Here is a 24,447-nt window from a genome sequence, read left to right as displayed (position 1 = left end):
TTAAAATTATACCATCTTGTATTTTATATCCCTAACATGGGTAACAACTTTTAACTATTTACACTATGTACTCCTCATAACCTTATACCTTAGATGGACACAAAATGCTGGAGTAACTCAGCGGGTCAGGCAGCATCTCTGGAGAAAATGGATAGATGACGTTTTGGGCCAGGACCCTACTTCAGACTGATTGTAGTAGCTGCAAAATATTTTTGATTGTGAGACATTATCTGTGTGTATTACGTTTAAAAGCCTGTTAAGCTGCTGCAAGTATGAATTTCATTGTTCCGTTGTCGGAACATTTGACAATTAAACACTTTTGACTTTGACTCTCTTGATTCTTGGCAATCTGTAGAATGAAAAGGAGAGATAACCTTTTGGTCAATGAAATTTCACTAGACTGGAGAAGCTCTGCTGAGACAGTCAAATTCCTCACTCTCCTAAACTTTGTTTAATAATCTCTTCTGTGCAGCTTCTTGAAAACCTTCTGAAAATTCAATTACACCATTTTGACCTGCTTGCTCTTATAGTTTCTACTAATTATAAACTCAAACATTTGAACAAATGTTATCAATAATTTTTTTCATAAATCAATGCTATTATTATTATTTCCCAAAATTCTGTTATAATTATGACTTCCTCAATGATGGGGTCCAATAGTTTTCAAACTGGTCACTTCCCTGCGATGCCATGATCAAGAATGCACCAGTGTATTTCATTTCTTAGGTATTTGAAAAAGCAAGTTCACAAGGAACCTCCACAGATGTGCTCTTGGATGTATTCTGATAAGATGAATACCCGGCAAGGCAACAACTCTGCTTTTGACCAAACTGAGCCTGCAGAGAGTGGTGAATGGAAAGAAGGCAAACTCAATGCTAGCATTTATTTCAAGAGTACTATTACACAAAAACAGAGATGTAATGCTGAGGCTCAATAAGGCACTGGTCAGGTCACATTTGGTGCATTGTGAGCAATTTTGGGCACCATATCTGAGGAAGCATGTGCTGGCCCTGGAGAGGGTCCAGAGGAGGTTTACAAGAATGATCCCAGGAATGACTGTGTTTGAAACACAGAAAATAGGTGCAGCGCTAGGCCATTCGGTCCTTCAAGCCATCACAGCCATTTAATATGATCCAAAATCAGCACCCCGTACTTGCTTTTTCCCCATATCCCTTAATTCCGTTAGCCCTAAGAGCTAAATGTAACTCTCTTGAAAACATTCAGTGAATTGGCCTCCACTGCCTTCTATGGCAGAGAATTCCACAGATTCACAACTCTCTGACTGAAAAAGGTTTCCCTCATCTCAGTCCAAAATGTCCTACCCCTTATTCTTAAAATGTGAACCCTGGTTCTGGACTCCACCAACATGGAGAACATTTTTACTGCATCTAGCCTGTCCAATCCCTTAAGAATTTTATATGTTTCTATAAGATCCCCTCTCATCCTTCTAAATTCCAGTGAATACAAGCCAAGTCAACCCATTCTTTCATCATCTGTCAGTCCCGCCATCCCAGGAATTAACCTGGTGAACCTACACTGCACTCCCTCAATAACAATAATGTCCTTCCTCAAATTAGGAGACCAAAACTCCAAACAATACCCCAGGTGTGGTCTCACCGGGGCCCTGTACAACTGCAGTAGGACCTCCTTGCTCCGAAACGCAAATCCTCTCGCAGTGAAGGCCAACATGCCATTAGCTTTCTTCACTGTCTGCTGTACTTGCATGCTTACTTTCAGTGACTGATGTACAAGGACACCCAGGTCTTGTTGCACCTCCCCTTTTCCTAATCTGACACCATTCAGATAATAATCTGCCTCCTTGTTCTTGCCACCAAAGTGGATAACCTCACATTTATCCACATTGTACTGCATCTGCCCTGCATCTGCCATGCATCTGCCATGCATCTGCCCACTCACCCACCCTATCCAAGTCACCCTGCAGCCTCATCGCATCCTCCTCGCAGCTCACACTGCCACCCAGCTTTTACATTTAATTCCCTCGTCTAAATCGTTCTTGCGTTTGAGGCAGCAGAAATTATGTAACGCCCTCCAGGTGCTGTAACCAGTGCAACGAGGGCCGTGTGGTCTAGCTCCCCACCAGGGGGACGGAAGACAGTGCAGTCGAAAGTGACGTGCTGCACTGTTTGCTGGTCTGCTCCACACGCGCAGGCTGATGATGAACGCAACCCCCAACGATGCATGTTGACGTTGAACCGGCCGACCCCTGTGCGGAGCCGGTTCAGGGCGACCCACTCTTTGCGGGGTATGTCCGAGACAGCAGAAGCAGTTTAAATCATTAATATATAGTAAATACCTGGGGTCCCAACACTGAGCCTTGCGGCACTTCACTGGTCACTGCCTGCCATCCTGAAAAGGACCCGTTAATTCCTACTCTTTGCTTCCTGTCTGCTAGTTCTCTATCCATGTCAATACCCTACCTCCAATACCATGTGCCCTAATTTTGCACATTAATCTGTGTGGGACCTTGTCAAAGGCTTTTTGACAGTCCAGATACATCACATCCACTGGTTCTCCCTTATCCATTCTACTTCTTACATCCTCAAAAAATTCCAGAAGATTAGTCAAGCATGATTTTACCTTCATAAATCCATGCTGACTTTGACCAAATCTGTCATGGCTTTCCAAATGCGCTGCTATTACATCTTTAATAATCGACTCAAGCATCTACCCCACTACTGATGTAAGGCTAGCTGGTCTATCATTCCCCATTTTCTCTCTCCCTACTTTCTTAAAAAGTGGGGTTACATTGGCTACCCTCCAGTCCACAGGAACTGATCCAGAGTCGATAGAATATTGGAAAATGATCACCAATGTATGGGTTAACATATGATGAGCATTTGACGGCACTGGGCCTGTACTCGCTGGAGTTTAGAAGAATGACGGGAGACCTCATTGGAACGTACCGAATATTGAAAGGCTTGGATAGAGTGGATGGGGAAAGGATTTTTCCACTAGTGGGAGAATCTAGGACTAGAGGCTATAACCTCAGAATTAAAGGACATTCCTTTATGAAGATGAGGAGGAATTTCTTTAGCCAGAGGGTGGTGAATCTATGGAATTCTTTGCCACAGAAGGCTGTGAAGGCCAAATCTATGGATATTTTTAAGGCAGGGATAGATAGATTCTTGATTTGTACTGGTGTCAGGGGTTATGGGGAGAAGGCAGGAGAATGGGGTTAGGAGGGAGAGATAGATCAGCCATGATTGAATGGCGGTGGGCTGTATGGTCTAATTCTACTCCCATCACTTATGATCTTATGAACACAGACCAGTCCATCATAGGCTTGTCATTTTCTTCCATCCAGTTTATCTTCATGATGCATTGGATCTGGAAGGCTGGAAGTATCGCCATGGATGCCTGCCGCCCTGGTCATACCCTTCCCTCTCCTACCTTTTGGGAGAACATACTGGAGCTTGATAGTTTGGACGTCCAAACTTAAGAACTACTTCTTCCCCACTGACATCAGATATATAGAACACAGAATAGTGCAGCACAGGAACAGGTCATTCGGTACACAATATCCATGCCGAACCTGATGCCAGGTTAAACTAATCTCCTCTGCCTGCATGTGCTTCATATCCACGTTCGTATCTAAAAGCCTCTTAAATGTCCCTACCATATCTACTTCCACCACCCCTGGCCTTGTTCCAGGCAGCCACCACTCTGTGTAAAAAAAAATGTTCCTGCACATCTCCTTTAAATTTTGCCCCTCTCACCTTATAGCTATGCTTTCAAGTCTTTGATAGTTACATCGAGGGGCAAACATTCTGAACTCCGGAATCAATCACCTCTTTCACATCCCTGCCCCGGAGGTGCTGCACATACTCTTACTCTTAACACTATGTTAACAACATTCAATTATTCTGTTATTGTACTTCAATTTTCCAATATTTTTGATTCCACTGCAAGTGTGCACCATTCTCCTGTTTTATAACAGGTATAACAGAGCTTATTGTTGTAATTATTGTTGTATTTATCATTACTGTATAGATACCGTTTACTCTTTGAGCTTCATGTGAACAAGGAATTTTATTGCACCCTGGTCTATAAGACAATATACTAATCAGGATTTGAATCTGCCTAATTATGACAGGCTAACTTTTGCTGATCTTTTTCTCGTTACATACTTATCCAGGCTCATAAATAGCTTTTTGTGTTTTCTGCCAACTTTCACTTATATTCCACTCACCATTTCCATATCTGTCTTTGGTTCTCTGCTAAATTCTAAATTTTTCCCAATCCTCATACTTACAGCTATTTTATTTGGCAAGGTTATACGCCTATTCCTTTGATCTTAATCTTTAACTGCTTGATGGTCATAGCCATACCAGTATTTCTTTTGTCCTATAGGGATCTATATTTCTTGTAAATCTTACAATAAATCTTAATATGTTACCATTTTTGGTTTATGCCATACCTTTTAATAGTTTCTAAATCTGTCATGGTTCATACTTCATACATTGTCTTATTCAAATTTAAGACCCGAGTTTCAGATTGAACTAAATTATTTATAGTCTTTACATAAATATTCGATCTTTTTATAATTGTCTCTTAAATACTCATCATCAATTAGCCCTTTCTATTATGGGAGCAGAGGTTTCAGATGTGAAAGGGGAGCGAGAGTTGCACTACTGATCAGGGAGAACATAATGTAGGATACCCTGGAGGTATTGTCCATCGAGGAATTTAGAAGTAAAAGAGGGATAATCACTTTGCTGCTGTTATTTTACAAGCCTCCTAATCGTCAACTTGAATTAGAGGAATAGATATGCATGCAAATGCAATGAGGAAAGAGCAAAAGAGAGATTTTATTGCTCTCAATATTGACCTAGGTTGATTTGTGCGAGGGACTTAGATGGGGTGGAATTTGTTAAGCGCATCCAAGAAAGTTTTCTCAAAGAGTCCTCCTGGTGAAGGGGCAGTACCCAGCCTTACCTTAGGAAATGAAACTGGACAAGTTATGGAAGTGTTCGCAGGTAACACTTTGAGAATAGGGACCATAATTCCATAAGTATTAAGGGTAATTGTAGAAGGCGTTAAGATTGGTTCTCGAATTAAGGTCTTGCATTTGGTCATAAGGTCATAAGTGTCATAAGTGATAGGAGCAGAATTAAGCCATCCTTCCATAACTTGTCCAGTTTCATTTCCTAAGGTAAGGCTGGGTACTGCCCCTTCACCAGGAGGACTCTTTGAGAAAACTTTCTTGGATGCGCTTAACAATGGCTTAACATCAAGTCTACTCTGCCATTCAATCATAGCTGAGCAATCTCTCCCTCCTAACCCCATTCTCCTGCCTTCTCCCCATAACTCCTAACACTCATACTAATCAAGAATCTATCTATTATGCCTTAAAAATATCCATTGATGGCCTCCACAGTCTTCTATGACAAAGATTTTCACAGATTTACAACATTCATCATCTCTTTGAAGACTGCTTTAGCTGACAGTCGTCAATAGTCAATAGTCAAGTTAATCGTGTAAGGGAGAACCTGGCAGAGGTAGATCAGGAGCTGTGGTGAGGGTGGGGGTGGAAGGGGTTAGCTGGAAGAGAAGTGGGGAAGGGACACATCCTGGCAAGTGATATGTGGATGCAGGTGTTGGGGGTTTTTGAATATGAGGTGTTGTCCTGGGTCTGTTCCATTGCCAGAATGAAGCCACACGCAAACTGGAGGAACAGCCCCTCTTATTCCACTTGGGTTGTTTGCAATAATGGTATGAACAATGAACAATTTTAGGTAACTATCCTGCAAACAACCCCCTTTTCCCACCTCCCCCTCCCCATCTTCGCCCCTGTGCCCCACCTGGATTTGCATCCATTTCTCCCCTTTGTCCTTCACACGTCCCCTTCCACGTATACTCCTTCCTCTGACTTCACAATTGACAACTCTCTATCCTTATCTCACACATTTTGTCTTTGCATCTCTGGCCTTTGTCCAACTGTCTGCCAATCAACCCCCCCACAATTAGTCTGATGAAGACTTGCAATAAAAAAGTTATTTTCTCGGCAAGACATAAAGGTGTTTTTAATTGCTGTGTTATATTTTTATCAATGTGTTCAAAGTACTAAAAGTATATGTTACATTATTTAATAGAGTATCACTGTACAAGTGTCAAGTGGCATTCGCTTGTCAATTTCAAAAGCCACCTGCAGTGAAACTGACAGTCTGATTTCTTAAACAATATTGTCAGATTACTGAAGGATGATTACATGGAAATCGTTTTTCTCTTGGATTGCTTTAAAAAAACAAACCAAAACAGCTTTTTTCTTCTGTTTGTCACTTTCCAAAGTAATTTTTAAATGGTTCTATAATTCCCGATCAAAATCATAACTGATTTGGCCCTGCAATGCAAATAGTGCTCCCTAAACCGTGAATGGTGTTACATCCAATTTTGCATTGTGCAAATGCACATTACAGCAGAACCACCTCTAACCAGAAGAAGACTAGAGGGGAGATGAGGAAAGATGAATTCACACTGAGAGTGGTAAGTATCTGGAACTCATTGCCTAAAAAGGTGGGAGAGTCAGAAACTCTCATCAGAATTACTACTCGCCTGAGTTATTGAAGGGGCATGTTTGTGGGCCTATGGACCAGGACTGGAAGAAGGTTTTAGTTTGGGTAACTCTATTTTGACTGGCACTGAAACCATGGTCTGAGTGACCTTCTGTGTCTTATGTGTATGATTTCTATAAGATAATTGTATTTCATATTAAGTTAAAAAAGAGACAAATTTAAATAGCTCTAGAATCAGGGGGAAACTGGGGTTGCGAAGTTCCATCAGGTTAAAATGTGTAACATTTGATTTACATGTTTAACGAAATGCTTCTGAAAGAGTTATCTGCAGAAATAGTGGATGTATTGGTGATCGCCTTTCCAAATGCACTGGAAATGTCCCAATGGACTGAGGAACAGTGAGTGCAGCATGGCATGTAGTAGAGTGAGGTCCACAACTGGTGGCAAACATCAGATGTCAGGAAAATGATGGAGTCCCATCACTGAGGAAGGGGCAGCCAAAGAGTGAAAAGTAGAGCATATTTGACAGAATGGCTTTATAAAAGATAAGTATTTTTCCATTCGTTTTTTATTACTTTTTTGAGGATCTGACTAATGGTGTGGATACAGAGGAAGTAAATGAAAGGATTGGCCGATTTCTCCATGACCCATCCTAGGCACCCAAACCCCAGTTATATATATTTATTCGGTCTTGGTATCAAGAAAAAGAAGCTTTATTCTGTCAGTGTGTCTGTTTTACTGATCACAGACTATTAACCTGCTGGGTGGTACATTCCCTTTACTGCCTTTGCCATAACTTAGGGCTCTTGTCCACTGACTGCTCCCTCTTAATTTTTCACCCAGCCTCTCACATTATTTGTGGACGCTTCTCCTGGTCTGCCTGCTCCCATTGTTCTGTTAACTCTAATAACAGAAACCAGGAGGTGATTATTCTCTCAGTGTGCGTTCTGGCCTATGTTCGTGGACCAGAGCTGGTGAACAGAGCTGGGCTGCACAGCCAACATCTGGCTGTGATTTGTGAATAATCACCTCCTCCCCTCCAGTGCCTCGGTGCTGTTGACCCAAACTGCACATGCTCTCTGTGTTGCCCATGTAGTATTTCCCAGAGCGTGCAGAAACATCTGTTGCACAGATTAGACCAAATGCATTAAGTTTCAGCAGGTTTTCTGATTCCTTGAGGTCAGTGACGAGCATGAAGAGCAGTGACTGGAAACAAAGTGATTGAGACTAAGTTTTTGGTCTCAGAGCAGTAGAATTCCCATGTGCGTCAGGTGAGAGACATTACATTGGGGAGGTACACTGGGAGTAGGGGCTGGTGCTTCCAATTTGCTAATGACTTTGCCAGCTCTTCCAGTCACAGAGTGAAGGATTGCAGACGACATTCCCAGTGCATTGCTTAAGGAAGTCTAGAGGTATCATCAAGGATGCTTTCCACCATGGCCATTCCCTTTTCTTCCTTCTACCTTCTGGGAGAAGGTACAGGAGCTTGAAAGTTCAGACATCCAGCCCGAAGAACGTAGTTGTATTTATTGTTTTATTTATTGTTTTTACTCGTAACTCTGAGCTTCATGCCAACTAAGAATTTAATTGCCCCCTGGTGTATATAACAATAAGATGAAGGAATAATAATCTGAATCCTATCTGAATCTGAGGGAAGGTTGGACAAGCTTGGATTGTTTTCTCTGAGGCATTGGAGGCTGAGGTGTGATCTGATAAAAGTAGATTTAATTTTGTTACATGGATAGGGTGGTTGGAAATAATTTTTTCCCCAGGAATTAAGATGAGATGGGGAAGTGTAAAGGAGATATGCAAGGCAAATTCTTTGTACATAGAGTGGTGAGTGCCGAGAACGAAGTAGTGGAAGCATATATGAAAGCATTGCTTCAGAGATATTTAGACTGAGCTTTGAGCAGGCAAAGAATTGAGGGATACAGATCATATGCAAGCAGATGGGATTAGTTTAGATTGGCATCGTGGTTGGTGCAGACATGGTGGGTCAAAGGGCCTGTTCCTCTGTTGTACTATGTTCTGTAACCCTCATAATGTTGTAAACCTCTATAAGGTCACTCCTCAGCCTTCAGTGTTCCAGTGACAACGAACCCAGCCTGTGCAAAGTCTCATTGTTGACTGCAATGGTGTGTACATTGCATTGCTGAATGCGCACTTGGAGAAATGTACTTTGGGCATTGGTGGGATCACGATTTAGTCACATATGTACATATTGGTGAGACCACACTTATAGACTAGAGGGGACTAGAGGTAAAAGAGCCATTAGGAGGCAGTGATCACAACATGATAAGTTTTACTCTGCAAATGGAAAGGCAGAAGGGAAAATCGGAAGTGTCGGTATTACAGTATAGCAAAGGGGATTACAGAGGCATGAGGCGGGAGCTGGCCAAAATTGATTGGAAGGAGGCCCTAGCAGGGAAGACGGTAGAACAGCAATGGCAGGTATTCCTGGGAATAATGCAGAGGTTGCAGGATCAATTTATTCCAAAGAGGTGGAAAGACTAAGGGGAGTAAGAGACACCTGTGGCTGACAAGGGAAGTCAGGGACAGCATAAAAATTAAGGAGAGGAAGTATAACATAGCAAAGAAGAGTGGGAAGACAGAGGATTGGGACTCTTTTAAAGAGCAACAAAAGTTAACTAAAAAGGCAATACGAGGAGAAAAGATGAGGTACGAGGGTAAACTAGCCAATAATATAAAGGAGGATAGCAAAAGTTTTTTTAGGTACGTGAAGAGGAAAAAAATAGTCAAGGCAAATGTGGGTCCCTTGAAGACAGAAGCAGGGGAATTTATTATGGGGAACAAAGAAATGGCAGACGAGTTAAACCGTTTCTTTGGATCTGTCTTCACTGAGGAAGATACACACAATCTCCCAAATGTTCTAGGGGCTGGAGAACCTAGGGTGATGGAGGAACTGAAGGAAATCCACATTAGGCAGGAAATGGTTTTGGGTAGACTGATGGGACTGAAGGCTGATAAATCCCCAGGGCCTGATGGTCTGCATCCCAGAGTACTTAAGGAGGTGGCTCTAGAAATAGTGGAAGCATTGGAGATCATTTTTCAATGTTCTATAGATTCAGGATCAGTTCCTGTGGATTGGAGAATAGCAAATGTTATCCCACTTTTTAAGAAAGGAGGGAGAGAGAAAACGGGTAATTATAGACCAGTTAGTCTGACATCAGTGGTGGGGAAAATGCTGGAGTCAATTATAAAAGACGAAATTGCTGAACATTTGGATAGCAGTAACGGGATCGTTCCGAGTCAGCATGGATTTACGAAGGGGAAATCATGCTTGACAAATCTACTGGAATTTTTTGAGGATGTAACTAGGAAAATTGACAAGGGAGAGTCAGTGGATGTGGTGTACCTCGACTTTCAGAAAGCCTTCGACAAGGTCCCACATAGGAGATTAGTGGGCAAAATTAGGGCACATGGTATTGGGGGTAGGGTACTGACATGGATAGAAAATTGGTTAACAGACAGAAAGCAAAGAGTGGGGATAAATGGGTCCCTTTCGGAATGGCAGGCAGTGACCAGTGGGGTACCGCAAGGTTCGGTGCTGGGACCCCAGCTATTTACGATATACATTAATGACTTAGACGAAGGGATTAAAAGTACCATTAACAAATTTGCAGATGATACTAAGTTGGGGGGTAGTGTGAATTGTGAGGAAGATGCAATAAGGCTGCAGGGTGACCTGGACAGGTTGTGTGAGTGGGCGGATACATGGCAGATGCAGTTTAATGTAGATAAGTGTGAGGTTATTCACTTTGGAAGTAAGAATAGAAAGGCAGATTATTATCTGAATGGTGTCAAGTTAGGAGGAGGGGGAGTTCAACGAGATCTGGGTGTCCTAGTGCATCAGTCAATGAAAGGAAGCATGCAGGTTCAGCAGGCAGTGAAGAAAGCCAATGGAATGTTGGCCTTCGTAACAAGAGGAGTTGAGTATAGGAGCAAAGAGGTCCTTCTACAGTTGTACCGGGCCCTGGTGAGACCGCACCTGGAGTACTGTGTGCAGTTTTGGTCTCCAAATTTGAGGAAGGATATTCTTGCTATGGAGGGCGTGCAGCGTAGGTTCACTAGATTAATTCCCGGAATGGCGGGACTGTCGTATGTTGAAAGGCTGGAGCGATTGGGCTTGTATACACTGGAATTTAGAAGGATGAGGGGGGATCTTATTGAAACATATAAGATAATTAGGGGATTGGACACATTAGAGGCAGATAACATGTTCCCAATGTTGGGGGAGTCCAGAACAAGGGGCCACAGTTTGAGAATAAGGGGTAGGCCATTTAGAACGGAGATGAGGAAGAACTTTTTCAGTCAGAGGGTGGTGAAGGTGTGGAATTCTCTGCCTCAGAAGGCAGTGGAGGCCAGTTCGTTGGATGCTTTCAAGAGAGAGCTGGATAGAGCTCTTAAGGATAGCGGAGTGAGGGGGTATGGGGAGAAGGCAGGAACGGGGTACTGATTGATAGTGATCAGCCATGATCGCATTGAATGGCGGTGCTGGCTCGAAGGGCTGAATGGCCTACTCCTGCACCTATTGTCTATTGTCTATTGTCTATTGAAATGTGTACAAGGCATAATTGGGATCACAGAGTTATAGTCTTCAGCCCACCACTAATCCCATTTGGTTGCATTAAACCTTTATCCTTCTATGGTGTGCCTATTTAAGTATCAGTTTAAATGCCTCTTAAATTTATAGATTGTAACTGATTGCACCACTTCCTCTGGCAACTTATTCCAGTTAATCATTCCATGTAAAAAAACTTTCCTCTCGGATCCTCTTTAAAACCCCTTCCACTCATCTTAAATCTTTGCCCTCTTATTTGTGATACTGCTAGGGGTGGTGGTAGAGGCAGATATGATAGTAACATTTACGAGGCTTTTAGATAGACACGTTGATATGCAGGGAATGGGGGGGATATGGATCACGTGCAGGCAGAAAGGATTAGTCTAATTTGGCATCATGTTCGACAAAGACATCATGGGTCGAAAGGGTTGTGGTTCATCAGACATAGGAGCAGAATTAGGCCATTCGGCCCAGCGAGTCTACTCTGCCATTCAATAATGGACTCTAAAATCTTACTAACCACTGAAGTCAGGCTAACCGGCTTTTCGTTTGCTCTCTTTTGCCTTGCTCCCTTCTTGAACAGTGAAGTAACATTTGCAATTTCCCACTTCTGACTATTGATTCTTGAAAGATCACTATTAATGCCTTCACAATCTCTAAAGCTACCTCATACAGAATCCTAAGGTGTAGTCCATCTGGTCCAGGTGACTTATCTATCTTCAGACCTTTCAGCCTCCCAAGTTCCTTCTCCTTAATAATAGAAACTCCACTAACTTCTGCCACCTGACTCTTAAATTTCCATTCTTGTGCTGTACATGTACTATGTTCTATGTTCACGAGTATTGTGCAATACATTCTTGAAACCAAGCTTGGAGTAACATGCATAATACGTTGGTGAGGCCAGACTTGAAGTAATGTGTATAGGACATTACTGGGACCATATTTAGTTTAATATGTACAGGACATTGATGAGACCACACTTTGAATAACATTGGCAAGGCATTGATGAGTTCATAAATGTAAATATGTGCACAGGCCATTTGTAAGATCACTTGGACTGAAGTAAACAATTTAACTGTTATTTAGAAAGGAGGAAATGCAGAGAAGGGTCACTGGCTTAATTCCTGTGATGAAGATGTAGCTGTTTGTAGCACAGCTCCTTGATCCTCTTCCATTTTTAAAATACAGTCATGGTTGATCTGCCCATTGGTCTCAGCTCCATTTTCATGCCTAATCCCCGAGACACTTATAGACAATAGGTGCAGGAGGAGGCCATTCGGCCCTTTGAGCCAGCACCGCCATTCAATGTGATCATGGCTGATCATTCTCAATCAGTACCCCGTTCCTGCCTTCTCCCCATACCCCCTGACTCCGCTATCCTTAAGAGCTCTATCTAGCTCTCTCGTAAATGCATTCAAAGAATTGGCCTCCACTGCCTTCTGAGGCAGAGAATTCCACAGATTCACAACTCTCTGACTGAAAAAGTTTTTCTTCATCTCAGTTCTAAATGGCCTACCCCTTATTCTTAAACTGTGGCCCCTTGTTCTGGACTCCCCCAACATTGGGAACATGTTTCCTGCCTCTAACGTGTCCAACCCCTTAATAATCTTATACGTTTCGATAAGATCTCCTCTCATCCTTCTAAATTCCAGTGTATACAAGCCTAGTGTATACAAGCCAGTGTATACAAGCCTAGATTTAATATGCATAAATCTGAAATTCTCAACCTTGTGTACATGTACAGTTCCCTAAAGGAAATTTCTATTGATCACACTTATACTGGGTCTTGGGCAAAAGGTCCAATAGTGTTAAGACAGCCTTCCTCACTATCCATGACATCAGGGGATAAAGCAAAGTGGTAGTGGGGTAGAGCCAGGTCTGTGTTCGTACGAAATTGTGTTGAATGAGGATTGAGTGGGTATTCAGAACAGGTAGATTTTTGGGCCTGTCGTAGGTGTGAGAATGGTAAGATACTGGTTCTGTATAATTGCCATTTTAGATCATTGCCCATTTCACACTTCCAAAGTTGGACATCATTGGCCAATTCATACTTTCAACTAAAGGGCTCGACCATGTAGCTGCCTACTGTGTGTGATACATTTTGTGTTTGTTTCCCTCAGCGTGTAGCTGCAATCTGCATGCTCGACGATGCCGGTTTAACATGGAACTTTACAAGCTCTCCGGCCGAAAGAGCGGTGGCGTTTGCCTAAATTGTCGGCATAATACTGCAGGACGACATTGCCACTACTGTAAGGAAGGATTCTATCGAGACCTCACCAAGGCTATTACTCACCGCAAAGCTTGCAGAGGTATGTGCAATGAACAATCTAACCATGTGGATGTGCAACAGAATGAAGGGACAGATAGCTATTAAAGATAAACACAAAACTCAGCAGGTCAGGCAGCATTTCTGGAGAAAATGGACTCGCACTCAAAATGTCACCTATCCATTTTCTTCAGAGATGCTGCCTGATCCACTGAGTTACTCCTGCATTTTGTTTCTATCTTTGATATAAATCAGCATCTGTAGTTCCTTGTTATTAAAAATGGCTATTAATATTGATTGGAGAGTGATAAACTGTCACAACTCAGGCACGCACGAGAACAGTTAGAGGGTGAGATGGACAGTCACACAAAGATATTTGTTGAGACACATTGATAAACCACAGTGAGCTTCCCAATTCTTTTTTGTGGTTTTTAGATAACTATGATTCAGGCATAATGAACAATGGAAAATTTTGATAGGTCAAGTAGCATCTGTGGAGGAAAAAGTTGTAGGTCAACATTTTGTGCTAGGTCTTGCATCAGCACCTGTTGTTGACCTGCTGAGTTCTTCCAGTGTTCGGTTTGTTGGAGTCTCTTTTGCCTTCTCAAGGTAGACATGTTCTGCAGATTATATTAGATAATAAATAAGTGAGAAGAGTTGAGCATTTTGCTTGCTTATCGTACTCGCTGTGTGACTCACTATAAAACTCACCATAACAAATATGTGACAAGTTCTAAACTGCCATGACGTGGATATTTTAAATAGACATCTAGATCAAGTGCCTTCATGGAATATGAAATGTTGCTATTTGTCTGCCAAGAAAGTGTCACATCGTTGAAGTTAGTTTTCAACTCAGAATCAGGTTGTTCATCACATTGAGTTGGAAGCACTATTGGAGTTGGGTGTTTGGGGACCTCGCTTTCTCATTCAAACAATTATGGATCCACTTTTGGTTCCACATCCCTCCATTCCCTACATATTAATATGCCTATCCAAAAGCCTGTTAAATGCCAGTCTCATCTGCCTCAACCACCACCACTGGCAGCAAGTTCTAGGCACTCACCACAGTGTAAAAAAACAGGCTCCACGCATCTCCTTAAACTAAGCACCCCTCGACTTAAACCAATGCCGTCAAGCATTTGATTTTTCCATCCTGGGAAAAAGGTTCTGACTGTCTACCCCATTTATGCCTCTCATAACTTTATACATCTCTCAGTCCCCCTGCAACCTTTGGCATTCCAGAGAAAACAATCCAAGTCTGTCCAACCTCAAAGGTTTCAAAGGTCTTTTATTGTCATGTGTACCAATTAAGGTACAGTGATATTTGAATTACCATACATTCATACTAAAAAAAAGCAAAAAGACACACAACTACATAAAAGTTAACATAAACATCCACCACAGCGGATTCCCCTCATTCCTCTCTGTGATGGAAGGCAATAAAGTCTAATCTACTTCTCTCTTTATTTTCCCGCGGTCGGGGCAGTCGAACCATCCGCAGTCGGGGCGATCAAAGCTCCCGCATCTGACGGTCGAAGCCCCCGCGTCGGAGCGATCGAAGCTCCTGCGGCGTGGGGCTCCCGAAGTCAGTCTCTAACCAGGGATCGCGAGCTCCACAATGTTAACCTCGCCCTGTAGTAAATACCCCTTGATCTCGGCACCATTCTGGTTAACGTCTTCTGCATCTTTTCCAAAGCCTCCACATCCTTGTTGTAATGGGGTCACCAGACTGCACACAATTCTCTAAATGCAGCTAAACCAAAGTCTGATCAAGCTGCATCTGGACGTTATGGACTTGGAGCCCCAGATCACTGCTGTTAAGGGTCAGGCCATTAATTGAATATTTTCCCCTTACATTCGACCTCCCAAAATGCAACACCTCAGACTTGCTCAGATTAAACTCCATCTATCATTTCTCCACCCATTTCATTAGCCGATCTGTATCCACTGTACACTTTGGAAAGCCTTCACCACAGTCTGCGACCCCAGCTATCTTGGTGTCATCTGCAAACTTATTCTCCAACCCATCGCAGAATATTCTAAATGTGACCTAACCAAAGTTTAATAAGGTTTTTAAACGTCTTCATGACTCTTACTCTCATTAGCTCGACCAATGAAGGCAAACAGCTTCTTTACATTCTATTTACTTGCGTTGCCACTTTCAAGGAACTATGAATTTGAACTGCAAGATCTTTCTGTACCTTAATGCTCTTCAAGGTCTTGCAATTAACTGTGTACTTTCCCCTCACATTTGATCTTCCACACAGTGCAGCACCTCACACGTGCTCAGATTTAACTCCATCTTCCATTTCCCTGCCCATTTTTGTTTCTGATCTCAATCCCGTTAGACAGACTTCTTCACCGTCCACAATTTAACCAATTTTGGTGTCATCTGCTATCTTGCTAACCGACACGTACAGGTATGTAGGTTAATTGGCTGGGTAAATGTAAAAATTGTCCCTAGTGGGTGTAGGATAGTGTTAATGTACGGGGATCACTGGGCGGCACGGACTTGGTGGGCCGAGAAGGCCTGTTTCCGGCTGTATATATATGATATGATATGACACATCTACATTTACATAGAAGTTGATTATATATCACAAACAATGGAGGAGATTGTGTACAAAATGCTGGAGTAATTCAGCATGACAGGAAGCATCTCTGGAGAGAAGGAATGGGTGACGTTTTGGGTCGAGCCCCTTCTTCAGACAAACAATGGTGGTCCTAGCACCTAGGTCCTAAAGATTCCTTTATGACACCACTGGTCCCAGACCTCTAGACTGTAAAACACCCTTCCATAACTACTCTTTGTCTTCTATGAGTAAGCCATGTCTGAATCAAAACTACCAATTGTGGATTCAATGCATCATAATCCTCTAGAGCAGTCTCCCACAAGGGATTTTATCAAATTTAAACCACCAGTCATTCCTTCCTTTTTGCTGTGTTCTTGCCTGTCCTGTGTACTAATCTTGCTCTCTTTGACTACCATATTTGGTGCAACTTTTCATCTGGGATCTTTGTTCCCTGCTAATCTAATTGAAACCCTCCTCAGTAGCACTAGCAAACTTCCCCACCAGGGTTTCAGTCCCCCATCGATAAGGTGAACAGGCATCGTCTATTCCACAGGTAGAAAATCTAAACTTGGAGGGCACAGATTTAAAAGGTGGGGTTCACATAGAGTATGGTGGGTACATTGAACGAGCTTGCAGAAGAAGTGATAAAGGCAGGTTCAATTACAGCATTGAAAGGATGTTTGGACAGGTACATGGATAGGTACGGTTTGGAAGGATATTGGTCAGAGACCGGCCAGTAGGACTATCTCAGTTAGGCAACCTGGTTAGCATGGACAAGTTGGGCTATAACTCCTGTTTCTGTGCTTTATGACTATGATTTAAAGAATTAGTCCAAAAAAAACAAAGACCAAGATTTCAGAAGCGATACGATAAACAATATCCTTGATATCAAGACATTATTGATGAAAGTGGCATCAGGCAACCCTGGGAAAACTGATGTCAATGGATTTCAAGGACTAAGCACTGCAGTTGTTGGTGTTGTACCACACTCAAAGGTAAAGGATTGTGCGTTGTTGGACACCAATCATCACAATCCCAGGAAATAATTGTAGAAGGTCTTTAGGGCCGTGTCCAAGGCCAAAACAGGTTGTGATGGGACATCAGTGATCTTCCTTCCATTGTAATGTCACAAGTAGGGATGTTTGCTAATGATTGCACGATGTTCAATTCCATTCACAATTTCTCAGTGAAGGAAGCCGGTCACGCCTACAAGCAGCAAGACATAAACAGCATTCGGACATGTGACCAATAACATTCCTGGCACAAGTGGCAAGGAATTACATTCTCTTACCAGAAAGTCTTTAAATATCAGTTTGTGAAGTTTAATGCAGTGAGCATCGCCAAGCCCTCCATCATTAACATTCTGAAAGTTATCTGTGATCAGAAACTCATCTTGGTCAACCATTTCACACCATGTCTGCAAAAGGAAGTCAGGTGAGTGAAGATCTAAGTTCAATGACGTTCAGGTCAGAGATACCCTCCTGATTAGCACTCCAATAAACAACCCTAGACAGAAGCTCCCGATGGACCGTGGGCCTCTGCCATGCCCCAGCAGCAGGCCTAGCTTGCCCTCTGCCGAACCAGTAGCCCCCCTGGAGAGGGAAGCTGCCGAGCCTGGCCCCTGTTCATCCCGGAGGACCAGAGAGGAGGGTGGAGGGAGTCAGTGACGGCGGCGGACGTTAGAACAAAAGGACGGTTAGAAGCACCGAGGGGCTTGCCTCCCACACCCTCAAGGTCGGCTGCGGTGGGCGACATTAGCAGGTTCCATTCTAAGCTACTCACCCTCTTGAGTTGGAAATATATGAGTACGATAAAGATTAGGTAGAGTACAAAGATTAATTCAGAATGTTAGTGTTTATTCCTGCAACATCAAAGACATTATGCCATATGTATGTTGTAATAGCTCAATTGCAGTAACATTTTCTTAAGAGCTGAACTCTGCTCTATGTCTAGTTTTAGAGTAGGCTCTGATTAAGTTTAGGAAGTGTGTAGGAAAGAACTGCAGATGCTGGTTTATATCGAAGGTAGACACAAAATGCTGGAGTAACTCAGCAGAACGGGCTGCATCTCCGGGGAGAAGGAATGGGTGACGTTTCGGGTCGAGACCCTTCTTCAGACCTAATTAACTTCTGATTAAATTTAGTTTAGTTTAGAGATACAGAGTAACTGGCCCTTCGGCCCAATGAGTCCGCGCTGACAAGCGATCCCCACATATTAATATTATTCTACACACACGAGGGACAATTTACATTTATACCAAGCCAATTAACCTACAAACCTGTACGTCTTTGGAGTGTGGGAGGAAACCGAAGGTTTCGGAGAAAACTCTCGCAGTTACGGGGAGAACGTACAAACTCCGTACAGACAGCACCCGTAGTCAGGATCGAACCCGGGTTTCTAGCGCTGTGAAGCAGCAACTGTACCTCTGCGCCATCGTGCCGTACCATTAATTTGGTTGGTTATAAAATCATAGAATCAGTCATTTTAAGCACAGAAGGAGGTTATTTGGCCCATCATGTTTATGACACCAATGGTGTCTGTTACACATCTTGTTGAATATTATTTTGTTATTCCTCTGCTATAAATTATTATATTTATAAATAATGAAAGCCTTTACTTTCGTGTCCCAGCCTGTAATTCCCTCCCAAATCATACCCTTCCATCTTCACCCCACAAATTCCATGTTTTGCCTCCTGCTTTTAGCCTCTCTTGATCTCCTCTCAATGTTAACCAAATGCTGTCAATGTTTGGGGTCAGTGCGGGTTGTGCTGCAATTGTCCTTTCCCCAGGTTGCTTGTCACTGTTGGAAGTTCTTATTAGCCTTCACTGAACTTGTCTGATTTGAACAAAAACATATTCCCTTATCTTTTGTGGTAGTAATGCAACACTGATGAGGTTTAGATATTCTCATTAAATTTTGTGTTCAAATAAACTGAACGTTTCTTAGACTTCCAACTTTGCATGTTGTTACTATGTTTTTGAAGGACTGTTTCAAGATTTTTATTTTATTTCCTTTACCTTTCATCCTCTCTCAAAAATTTGCAACCATATTTTTGGATGGATTCATAAAAAACCTTCTTGGAGAAGATGGCTTTAAATATCTCCATGTTAACAAGAGTTAGTAGTAAACAAGCTTGATGAACTCTGATGTAGACATTTGCCTGTAGATGCGCTGATACCACATTACTAGTAATATTGAGGGAGGGCAGGGGAGGTTAGATGTTACAAGAGGAAGAGGGCAGAGGGAGACTCTGGGAAGTGAATTGCAGGCTGGAATCTAATCGAGGGGCTCAGGGAGGGGGTCGGGTGTTCTAAGTAGACAAACAGATACCCGGGAGTGAGTTATAGGCTGGAATTTTGGCAGTGCTGTTTATTAGGAAATGCAGTGCAGAACAGCCAACATGTTATGAGATCCATTTCATCATTCCCATCTGGCAACATTCCCTCTGTGCCGCAACACATTTTTGACAAACTGAATATTCTAGTCTATGCGAGCAGTTGTGCAAAATTATCAACTTATCTTTGAACCTTAAAAAAGTTGATAGTGGGAGGATGCGTGTGGCAAGGAGTGCCCAAGCAACCATGTTCTTTCTCAGCCACAACAAGGTGATGTTGATAACAAGCAAAGGTATTAAGCAAAGATGAACTTGGGGTAAAAAAACTGATGTCATGTTCCATGCAGCTCTATTCATATCATACTCAAGATGCAACCACACAGCACAGAATCTAAGCCATGCCAACTGTAGCTTTGGGGGATAAAGAAACATAGGTTTTTAGATGAGAGGGATCCTCTTTTTCATCAGAGGGTGGTAGGTGTATGGAACAAGCTGCCAGATGAAGTAGTTGAGACAGGTACGATGACAACATTTAAAAGACATTTGGACAGGTACATGGATCGGAAAGTTTCAGAGGGACATAGGCTAAACGCAAGCAGGTAGGGCTAGTGTAGATGGGTCATTTTGGTCGGCATGGGCAAATTGAAGCGAAGAGCCTGTTTCCGTGTTCTTGGACTCAGATCCATATCCTGCTATATCTTTGGTTAACCACCTGTGTTATCTTCAACTCCACAACATTAATGTCATCTGCAAACTTATGAATCAGGCCACCTATATTCTCATTCAACATTTCAATATCTTACAAACAATGGAAGTTCCAGCACCAGTCTCTGGAACACAACTTGTTACAGATTTCCAACCTGTTGTCTCCAAGGAACCTGGAACCTGCCAGATCCTTGTGGCTGACTTTCATGGTAGGCCAGCCTACCATGCCGCACTTTGTCAAATGTCTTACTGGTGTATGTTAGCCTTGTCTACAGTTCTGTCCTTATCATTTCCCTATTCTCCTCCTTAAAAGAACTCAGACATAAAAATCACCTTTAATTCATTCCATCATTAATGGTGAATTCATCCCCTCAGGGAGCAGGTGAGCAGGGAGCAGAATGGAATAGAAGTGTTTTGGGGGAACTTGGATAAACAGACTCTACAATTCCATTCACCAGGTGTAGTATATCATTATATATACTACATTAGCACAGTGAAGGTCTGAGTGAATTAACAGCAAACCGCCTGGAGGAGTGAACCTCTCGGGATTGTTGCAGCCTACAGTGGTCGTCAAGAAATGTTAGCAAATGATCTGGACAACAGATGGGGATGGTTGGCCTTCGGGTGTCTCTGTACCTTTGTACCTAACTTTGTGTCTCTGTAAGCTGTTCCATTCCCACAAATATCCAAGATCTTTGCACTGTTCTGTTGTTTTTGCATCCAACTCCTTCATTCCACTGAAAGATATGCCTTAATTGCCTAAGGATTTGGCTTTGGAAATCCCCCTTAAAAAAAACTCTACACTGGCCTCCTCCTATACTACCAATCTGAACCTTTGTTCTTTGAGTAATCATCTGGTCACTGGGTCCAGTCTTCTGTACCCAGCCAGGTGCCAATTGTTGTTTGATTGTTCCTGTCAACATATTGGATGTTATAGTGTAATACCAAATTTTTAAAAGATGTTTTGCAAATTTACATAACTTTCACTAGAACTTGTATGTAGATTTCTTTAACACATGACTGTACCTGTCCAGGATCCACTCCAGCCCCTGCGGCCGTCTTGGCTAGACCCAGGAGCAGACTGACGAGATCCTCCGACTGACATCCCATCACTCTGTGTCACCAAAGATCAGGGGTGTGGGGCTGAGATGCAACCAGAATTTGAGGAACAGCCTCTTACAATCCAAATTCGGATCTGCTACCTCTTATGGCCTATACAGACATAGAATCTGAGCCACAGAAATGGCAGGCGCCCTGGGAGTATGTAAACCAACTTAGAAATGTGTTGGACGCCACTGCTCTATGCCACACTCTGCACCCCAGGTCCATGATGTAAAGGGGGAGGATGCCCATGCAGAGAGACTGGGCACCCCCTTGCTGCTGGATGGCAGAATAAACTGCCAAAGTATCTCTAAACAATTGATGAGGCAGAACACGGAGAGGACTTCTGAGAGATGGCTCCTGTTGTACGGGACCTGAGAAGATCCATTGAGTAACTCCAGATGACTGCGGTTAGCCCACTCACAAGATCTGCCGACACCCATTCCGGGCAGCTGCACTGGGCACTTGCTCTTCCATCAATCAGTTTGTCCCTTCAAGCTGTGGCTGAAACATTTCACTGTGAGTGACAAAGCTCATTGGACCATGGGCATGGAACATGGGTTATATCCTATGCCCGTCTAGTTTTGTGCATTCGTTGATTAGCAAGGGTGTCAAAGATTATGGGGAGAAGGCAGGAGAATGGGATTGAGGGAAAGATAGATCAGCCATGATTGAATTGTGGAGTAGACTTTAGGGGCTGAATGGCCTAACTCTGCTCCTATGACATAAACTTATGACATTGTTGTATTGTTAAAATGTACACCTGGGGCTTCATCCCCAACAAGACGGGGAAAGGGAAATGCAAGAGAATAATAATTTTAAAAAGCCCAAGCTTGATAGTGAATGCAACCCAAAATCTGGCAGACATAAGGGATTTACCAGTGAAGATTGTTCAGGCTTGTAGAACATGCTGTATCTCCAAGGCAAAGTAGTGCACACTTTGTTTAATATCTGGATCGCAGCCTCAGTGACAAACAACACCGAGAGCTGTGCCTCTTGGAATCGTTTATTTGTAATACTGATTAAAGGGAAAGACTGACATTTGAGATGGAGAGTTGGAATGGAATTCGTAGAAGGATTCTGGTTTGCAAACATTGATTCTAAAACTGGAACAACATCAAATCCTTGGTATTATTTATGGGACTAATTTAAGTGTTTTCTTAAATCTGTACTTTGTTCATACTTGAAAGTTCTACAATTTCAGTCCAAGAAATGGAGCAAACTGAGCAATTCTGACTGACTGAAGGGTAACCTTTGAATCTCTCCTGGAGCTGAGATCCAGGACAATGTGTGAGGCTGCCTAGACTGAACATACTGCCAACAATCAGCCCCTTCCAAAAAATTGTACATCAACCCTTCGGTTCATCTTATCATCAGAGTTGTACATTTAACCAAGGTAATGCCAGGACACAATGAGGAAAGAAATAGAAATACAAAGGTGGAATGCACCCCGTGACACCAAGACCCTTCAACAGCGGATCTATAGACACCCGGTATTAGACAGTTAGACACCAGACATCCACGCCCCAGACACCAGACATCCAGAAACCCAGACATTACTGACCCAGATAGTAGAGAATCAGATACTCGATCCCTGGATGGCAGATATTAGGGACCCAGGCACCAGACATCTGAGTACCCAGACAGTCAGATATTAGAGAAGCAAACACCAGACGCAACCACCAAGCACCCATGTAGAGATCTCAGATGGCCAGATGCCCAAACACCAGACGTGAAGACACTCAGACATTCAAACAATCAGGCTGCAGTATCCAGACACAGACACCAGACATAAAGCAGACAGATTTCAGACATCCTGGCACACACAGACAGACGTCAGACATCCAACACACAGGCAGCCTTGCAGATTACCCTGGGTCTCAGCTCCAGGAGAAATGCAAAGGTTACCTACAATTAGTCAGAATTGTTCACTTTGCTACATTCCTTGGACTGAAACTGTAGAACTTTCAAGTAAGAACAAAGTGCAGATTCAAGAAAAATTTAAATTGGCCCAATAAATAATACTGAGGATTTGATGTTGTTCCAGTTTTAGATTCAATGTTTGTAACCTAGATACTCAACATAGGCTACCTGAAAATTAAATACACAGTAGATCTCAGGCATCCAAGTACCAGGCACACAGTAATATAGACACTGAACTCGGGTCATCACACATCCAGACATCAGGTATCCAGACACGTGGACCCCAGATATCGGGGAAACAAATTCAGGCACATGGACATACCTGAGGCACATAAGGAGTTAGGTGTCAGACACTGGACATACACATAGAAAATGAAACATTTCACGCACAACCAGGCAAAGAGGTCAGACAACAACCACCCAGACATTGGGTATCCAGACATCCAGGAATGAGAAACAGATTCCAGATACCCAAGAACCAGGCACTCAAACAATATTAGATACTTAGATCCCAGGCACTTAGAGCCCAGTGTAGTCACCAAAGCAACAGACGGCACAATGGTGCAACAATTAGTGCCTCACCTGTGCTGTCCGTGTGGAGTGTGCAGGTCTCAGCTGCAACTTTCTGTTTCCTTCCACAACCCAAGGTTATGCTGGTCGGTTAATTAGCAGCTGTAAACTACCCTTGTGAAGAGTCAAGAGAAGAATCGCAAGGGAGTTAATAGGCATGTTAGAGAAAATAAGTTCCAGCAATTAAACCGCAGGAGATGCAACACCTGTCCATTTCAACTCCCCTTCCCATTCCCATACTGACCTTTCTGTATGGGCTGCTTCCATTGCCAGAGTGAGGCCACAGACAAATAGGAGGAACAGCACCTCATATTTTGCTTGGGTAGCTTACAACCCAGTGGTGTGAACATTGAATTCTCTTATTTTAAGTGACTTCTACCTTCACTCACATCCCCCCTTGCCCCCTTCCCCCACCCTAGTCATGTAACCAGTTCCACAGTTCACTACATTGTATCCCTCTTGAGATTACACCTTCCCTAGCCTACAATGGACCTACCAGTGCACCACCCTGCCTGCGGTCATTTGTGGCTGGCCCTGATTGGTTCTGATCTTTCCAGCTTTTCACCCCAAATGTGAGGCATTACACTTGAGGAAGCCAAATTTAAGAGGAAAGTATTCTGCAAATGGCAGGTCCCTTGATGTACAGAGGGATCTTAGGATGCGTGTCCATAGCTCCCTGAAAATAACCATACAAGTTGATGGAGTGGTAAGGTTGGCATATGGTGTGCTTGACTTTAATAGTTGGGGCATTCAGTTTATGTCAGGAAATCATGTTGCAGCTTTATAAAATTTAGTTAGACCACATCTGATGTAATGTGCACAGTTCTGATCGTCCCATTCCAGGAAGGATGTGGAAGCT

General features: G+C 42.9%; 1 protein-coding gene across 1 annotated transcript in view; it reads left to right on the top strand.

Moving 5' to 3' along the window:
* The window catches only part of LOC144604274 (netrin-3-like), a 111,748-nt gene that overhangs the window by 41,691 nt on the left and 45,610 nt on the right, over positions 1 to 24,447 (top strand). The window contains exon 3 of the mRNA XM_078418514.1: positions 13,236 to 13,424. Coding sequence (XP_078274640.1) covers positions 13,236 to 13,424 — 189 coding nt within the window. The remainder of the gene's footprint in view (positions 1 to 13,235; positions 13,425 to 24,447) is intronic.

The sequence above is a fragment of the Rhinoraja longicauda genome, chromosome 21, assembly GCF_053455715.1.
Source record: "Rhinoraja longicauda isolate Sanriku21f chromosome 21, sRhiLon1.1, whole genome shotgun sequence".
Classification (NCBI taxonomy): Eukaryota; Metazoa; Chordata; class Chondrichthyes; order Rajiformes; family Arhynchobatidae; genus Rhinoraja; species Rhinoraja longicauda.
The sequence above is the reverse complement of the archived record's forward strand: the minus strand, read 5'-3'. Positions and strand labels throughout refer to the sequence as shown.